This window comes from Nanorana parkeri, unplaced genomic scaffold, assembly GCF_000935625.1.
Source record: "Nanorana parkeri isolate BGI_ZX_2015 unplaced genomic scaffold, ASM93562v1 scaffold349, whole genome shotgun sequence".
In the NCBI taxonomy this organism is placed as follows: Eukaryota; Metazoa; Chordata; class Amphibia; order Anura; family Dicroglossidae; genus Nanorana; species Nanorana parkeri.
The window spans coordinates 909,090-916,601 of NW_017306617.1; the positions used below are offsets into that span (position 1 = coordinate 909,090).

The following is a 7,512-nucleotide window of genomic DNA, read 5'->3' on the forward strand; positions in this document are numbered from 1 at the left end:
TATATATATAGTGATAGTCTGTCATATAATGCATATGGTTTTAGCACCTGAGTTACTTCACTGTTTATTGAAGAGCATCAGATAGACATGTCAATTCTGAAGACTGACATGCCTATCTGTTACAAGGCTTAAAAAAGGGCATTTTAAACCTAAAACTGATGCACATGATTCACATATTTATCTATTACACTGCCTAAAAGGGTGTGTTTTTAAGCACAAACTTAGGCTGATAACTTCAATAAACTACACTTTAGGTGCTGCAACTGCTATTGTTTCTTCTATATACCCAGAGAAAGGGATAGAGAAAGAGCCACAGAGAAAAAGATGAAACAATAAATAGGCAAAATAGATGAACTCGTTCTTTCTGCTGTCAGTCATGCATCCATTACTGTACTAGATGGCTTACATGCAAAGGAAAAATTGAGAAATAATTGACGATGAAATGCAGCGTGACTAGCGCACACAATAGAATGGAAGGCACAATAGTATAAGATTTCTTTGTGCTGCTGGATGCATGTACATTGTTAAGTGACAACATAGTAGTTAATAGATGCAGAAAGATATCAACCTAGAGTCTGTGAATGCTGAATTTAAAAAAACGCAAGTTAACTGCTATCAACATACTGAAGGGAAAAAGAAGAGCACTTTGACTTGATTGAAAACACACAGGGAATAACAATGTTCATGAGGTGTTAGCTAAGTGTTGGCTTTTGTAATATAAAAAGTGATTCATGGAGGCATTCATGAAAATAGTAAAATCAGAATCACAGCTATAATTTATAGAACTGTTTAAACAATGAGAGTAAATACCTAAATGACTGTTATAGTCAAAGTTGCCCTTTGTTTACAATGACTTGTGTGGGCTTTAAAATGCAAAATAGAAAATTAATCTAAATCTGGTTGGTTTATAAAGTATACTCTTATTTGTATATCATTACCCTTTACTGTGTATTATTGAATAACCCAAATGGCATCTCTTGCCATTGTTGTTGTTCTTGCAAAGGAAAACCGACGGCAGATGTAAGAACACCTTCTACTATGGGGCCCTTGGTTACAGTAATAAATATTATGAAAAAACACTAATGCAGATATTTATTATTACAAATTGTATTAAAAAATACTGCTAGTATAACAAATAACATTTGTCTTTGAATTAACTGACCAGAAAGCTGTGGAGGCAGAAATCAGCCAAAAAAACTTAAAGTAAACTTGTTGCAAACCTTTAAACTGTGAATATAAAAAAATCATAATCAGAGGTTAACTTCAGCAGATTCAGCTGAAGTTATATGCAAACTTAGACTTTTCTTTAAGAGTACAGATTGGGCTCCCCTCTTCTTATCTTCCAAGCCTCTCTACTAGTCCTTCAATGTGGCTTGAGGGCTCACTGACTAACTATATGTGACCTACTTTTACTGGAAAGTTAAAATGTACATATGGTAATATTTTGGCATTGGTACATGTCCCCTATGGTAGTAAACAGCTTCCCATGCCTTTTTTTTTTTCTACATCCGATTGCCTATTAGCCTTAAAAATGGCCAGAATGTACTAACAAGACTGTTCATACCCTCATATACTGAAATAGGATTCACAGCCAAGGTCAGGCTCCAAAAACCCCATGCGAATTCAACCCTGGTAGGTTTGCTCATCACTATTTGGGAGAGAAGGCTGGGCAGGAGTGGGCACACAGAAGCATGCAGATGATTCTGAGTCATATTACCAGGCCAATATAGACTAGTGAGGAAAATGTAGTAACTCAGAACTTTATATGTGTAGAATAACTTAAATATGAGATGCCTAAACACAGGAGAGCATAATATACATACTGTATATTAGCACCGTTTACATGTTTCAGATGATATATGAGGATATAGAATGATGTAGAAATGTTGTACATACCTGAAAAGCAGTCACAGTTTGGATCAATCTTACAGTCACAGTCTGTTGGGGCCCCAACTAATGTGGACATTTCTCCATTTGTGGTGACTTGCTGTATTCTGTTAATCTTCCTCTCATCTGTTTCAGCAATGTACAAGGTTCCACTGTGCGACACAGCAATGGCTCGAGCAGATTCCAAGGTAGAGTGAATCGCTACTTTGCTAACCAGGAAATAATCTATTCCAGGAACCTGGCAGTGAATTGGCCTGCCAGCAATAATTCTTACTTGATTATTATCAGAAATTTGGAGCACAATATTATTGTCCAAAACATATAATGAATTATCCATAGGATTGACTGCTAGATCAGTAGGCCATTCTAGTCGAACCTGTAATGGACACAAGAGTAATTGTCAATGTATACACTCTTTTAGTCGCTTGATAGACTGATATAATGTGCCGCATTGCATATTCAATTGCAGTTTATTAAAACCAGCAAGGAGTACATTTTAATTAGACTCCAGACAGAAACTGGTAAAAAGAAACAATTAGATGTCATAAGACAAAGCACCATATGCAAGCTGCAGTAACCCAACCAGCCAACAACCAGGTCTGCTTGCCATTATGTGCTACAAGATGGTCTTAAACCTCAATCAACCAACCAGGACCTGGCTTGTAACAGTTTAGAATAAACAAGTAATGTTGATTTGTGCTGTTTTTCTTTTCCTTGCTGGTATTTTCATTAACAGTAAATAGGTTGCATTTTACTTCAATCTTGTTTTATGAAAACAATAAAGCAAACTGTCTCCTGCTAGTTTTTACATAACATGCAAAATAATAATATTCAGAGAAAGGGCACATTGAAATATAGGAAAAAAAGGAAAACATCTGTCCCTATTTGTTAATAAGTTGCATACATTACATAGTTACATAGTATTTGAGGTTGAATAAAGACCTAAGTCCATCATGCCTAACCTATTGGTGATGTGTTTTAAATCTATTTAAATCTAAGTCACATGTAAAGTTACACTGGAAATAGACAGAGGTTCAATCTTTAAAGAGAACATGTCACAATTGGAATTATTCAAAAACTGCATCATATTCAGTCTCAAATATAATTTGCAGAATTATGTAAAAATGTTCTTATTTACTTAAATTAACTTAATTTAAAGCATGTGTAAACAAAATCACTACAATCTCATATAAGCAAGCTTTAAGATGTTAAGATTGTTTCAAAAGCAATTAGCAATATTTTCAAATATGCAGCAATAACATTAAATCAATTTAAAATACCAAGGGGTCTATTCACAAAGTTGCCGAAGGATCTAGCCGTAGCTTCGGCTGATCCTTCGGCCCCAGGACCCCTTCGGTTCAGTAAAACTGAAGGGCTGCTGTAGGGCTATTCACTATAGCCCATTAGGCTCCCGAACTTGGCCGAGCGGCTCAGTCAAGCCGAAGGCATATGCCTCGGCTTGACTGAGCCGAGGTGAAAGCTGAAGCTGGCCAAACGGCCGGCCGACAGCCTTCTTCTGACAGCAATCGGGTGTCTCCAGAGACACCCGATTGCTTGTATTACCTGCAGCTGTTACTGCCGTTGCCGGCATGGCTCTGTGACAGGAGATCAAAGGGAGTTCAGTATACGAACTCCCTTTGATCTCCTCTCAGTCCCCGAATGCAGGAAGTGATGTATATTACATAATTTCCTCCATTCAGTGTCACTCTCCAGCTACAGAAGCTGATGAAGCAGATCTCTGCTTCATCAGCTTCTCTGGGGGTCAATAGGTGACATTAGGGGTCTTGGAGACCCCTGATGTCTCCATAAAGAGGACCAGTCATGTAAATTGGCTATTACATAGGGGGATTCTTAGCCCTCCATGTAATAGCAATAAAGCTGTGTGTAAAAAAAAAAAAAAGTAATACTAAAATTAGAGAATCATAAAAAAATGAAAAAAGAAAAAAAAATGTAAGTCCCCGCCCCCCACATACACACGCAGATATGCGTCGTGTGCGCATTCGTGCAAAAACAACGATTGCGCCTATTGTGCCGCACATGTTAAATATCGCCGCAAACGTCGGAGTGAGAGCAATCATTTTAGAGCCATTATTTACTGATAACACTAAACTGATGAGCAGTAAAAGTGTTTTAATCGGCGCCTATAGGCGTATTTTGCGGGCACACAAAATGTTAAGGCTTGACATGTTTGGTGTCTATTTACCCGACGTGACCCTGCCTTTTATATTTTACTAAAAATATGGGTAAGAATAAATATTTTATAACAGAATGTAGGGAAACTTTTTTTTTTTTACATTTAGGTACTTTTTTTATTATATAGTAAAAAAAAATAACCCCCCCCCCCATGGTGATTATATACCTCCAAAAGAAAGCACTATCTGTGCTTTCTTTTTGCAAGGCTATAGTCCGGTCATGCTGACTGCTGAATTTTTTGACTGACTGGTGAGACACCATCAAATTTTTCAAGCCCTGGTCATTACACACTGAGAACCCGGCAGGGCCGCTATGATATCACAATGGCCTTTCCGGGTTCTCAGTGTGTAATGACAGATGGCGTCCTTGTTTACCTGGTAACCAGGGACGCTGATCTGTCATTACTCTCCCAGACGCTCCGGGAGTCTAATACGGCTCCCGGCCGCCCAGGAGAGAAACACTTTTTCCCAAAAAGGTTTACTCTGCTCGATCGAGCAGAGTAAACCTTTCCTTGCGATCTGTCCGCCTGACCGCCCTCAGTCAGAAAAAAAAGAAAAACCAGCATGGGAATGCATAGCTAGATTCCTATTGGCTATTTCACTTTGCAATAGCCAATGGCAAACTAGCTATTGCACCCGCCCACTTCTGGTGATTGACAGCAGCAGAGGGCGGGTGCAATAGCTAGTTTGCTATTGGCTATTGCAAAGTGAAATAGCCAATAGGAATCTAGCTATGCATTCCTATGGTGTTTTTTTTTATTCTGACAGCAGCAGAACCGCCTGGCCAATAGAAAACGGTTGGGTGGAGCTAGCTATCACTGCTGGCTCCGCCCAATCGTTTTCTATTTATTTTTTCTACTTTTTAACTGTTTTTCTATTGTGCTCGGTACCACAGAGGTACTGGGCAGAATAGCCAAGCTGATGTACAGCTGATTTTAGTCGGTGTACGGCTGAAATCAGCCATACAGGCCTGAAGTGAATAGCCGAACAGCGTTCGGCTCACTTCACTTTGGGTCGGATATTCACTCAGCTGCCTACGGCAGCTTTGTGAATAGACCCCTTAGTGTTCCTGCCTTTAAGCTTTTGGTTCAGGCACTTCCTGTTACACATAGAGAGTACTTTATCCGTGGCTCACAATCGTGCACTTGCATTGTCATTTGTCCCAGATGCTTCCATGGGTGTGCGCAGAGTATGATAAAGTGGCTGCTTTAGTACATTTGACACATACATGGTCCACTGCTGTTACCATCTGAAAATCCCATAAATGGTGGCTGCTTTAGTACATTTGACACATACATGGTCCACTGCTGTTACCATCTGAAAATCCCATAAATGGCATGTAACTATCACAGAAGTGCATATTTGTAGACAAGAAGTGCATGAAAAAAGGCTGCAGAGACCTTCAGCGCCGAGATGCAACAATGGATGAAAAAACAATATTTTATAGAAAAACAGACAAACATTTACAATACAAACCACTTTAGGAAACTAAGTTCAGTTAGGGCCTGTTCACACTACCATGAAAATGCTCTGTTTAAGCAGGTGAGCTAGTGTGTTGTGACAGCTCCGGCAGTGTGCAGTGTGATGAACTGTTCCAGCACATCACATTATTTAATTTTCTTTATTTGGAGTGTTCAAACAGTACACTACATTCAGATCCTCGGAATGTAGTACGGTGTGCAGTCACCTGAGGTGCAGTCCATTGTGCTGCAAAAGGATGAAGCATGTCTGCAGATCACACCGTGAAGACAGGACACATAAAAAACAATTGTTTTCTACGTGCCCTTGTGGTGACTGGCGTTGTTCACTTGCTGGAAAACCCTTTGTCACCACATATAGTTTAAACGGGCCCTTAAGGTTTACATCACATAATAAACACTGAATATTGAGATTCTTGCATACTCCAGGTCCTGGCTGTTCCTCAGGCCCAGAGAATGCCTCAAAAGCATCTTCTAATAACAGAGCCAAACTAGAGATATTGATTATGAAACAGATAGATAAGGAGATCTTAGCTCACAGAGATGGCTGTCCTTCCAAATACAAATACTAATAGGACAATAAATAAGGAATTGTGAAAAGGCACAAAACTTTTACACAAAGCAGCATGCTTAATTCAGAGCAGTGCAGCTGACAAATTATGCTGCTCTCCAGTGGTTTTGTTCTTAATGATCCAGCCTTGTTGTTAACAAACTATGTGAGACCAGGGAGAACACAGTCTAAGTAAAATCAATGCAATAAAGAAAGGCAGACAAGAGCACAGCCGAAATAAAACTTCTCTTCAAAACAAATGGCCAGTTAAGCTTTCCTTTCTGCCCATATTGTATTACATATCCTCTACTGTGTACAGACTACAGCACATGTTATAAATCTTGAATTGTTTTAACCCTTTAATGGAATGTAGATTTTCGATTATGCAGCGCCAACACAGAAAAATATACTATATAATGTGAACAAATATTAGTGACTGTACAATGTAATGTGCATCGTGATAAATAAATGGATATGAAGGCTGCAGCAAAAAAAGACCGCACGGGTCAAAGCATAAAAATTTTCGATTATGCAGCGCCAACACAATGGTAAATTAGTGATTAATTATATAACATGAACAAACACCATTAATTATATAATGTGAATAAGTGTTATTCAGCAAAACTAAATCAAATACATGTGAAACTGTGTCCACTTTAGAAAAAATTGAAAAAAAAAAAATTTGAAAAAAATAAAATACAGAGTGAAAAAGTCCGAGTGTTGTGTATTTCTTTTTTTCAAACACGTGAATAACAATAAAGTGTTCCAAGCATGAGAAGGTTGTGAATTCAGGAAACAGTTCCGTGATGTTTGTTTGGGGATGCCGGCAAATGCCGTGTAAATCCCCTCAGGGTATATACTCACCACAATGTAGTGGCTGTGGTAAGCAGCCTGAAGAGCTTTTAGATAAATGAATTCTCCTGAAGTTGTGGTGTCCCCGCTGCAACTCTCGACGGTCTGTGACCGGTAAATGGTTTATGTTCGGGATCATACAAGAAAAAGACTCTGACCTGCTAAACCCCTGAGGACGTCGATAAGACGAAACGCGTCGGGGTGGGCCAAACCTCACGCTACACCAGATACAGGATTTTGTAGTTTTGCCGATCGGAACATTTTTCTTTGATTTTTTTTCGTTTTTTGCCTGTGGATTTCGTTGTTTTAGTCTTATTTGATTCAAATAAAATCCTTTTGAAACTTCTACACTATGAGAGGTCTTTTTCTTGTATGATCCCGAAGATAAACCATTTACCGGTCACAGACCGTCGAGAGTTGCAGCGGGGACACCACAACTTCAGAAGAATTCATTTCTCTAAAAGCTCTTCAGGCTGCTTACCACAGCCACTACATTGTGGTGAGTATATACCCTGAGGGGATTTACACGGCATTTGCCGGCATCCCCAAACAA

At 39.0% G+C, this 7,512-nt stretch overlaps 1 protein-coding gene across 1 annotated transcript in view; it reads right to left on the reverse strand.

Moving 5' to 3' along the window:
• The window catches only part of TENM1 (teneurin transmembrane protein 1), a 431,171-nt gene that overhangs the window by 55,589 nt on the left and 368,070 nt on the right, over positions 1 to 7,512 (reverse strand). Inside the window, exon 23 of the mRNA XM_018558628.1 lies at positions 1,897 to 2,263. Within this exon, the coding sequence (XP_018414130.1) occupies positions 1,897 to 2,263 (367 nt within the window). The remainder of the gene's footprint in view (positions 1 to 1,896; positions 2,264 to 7,512) is intronic.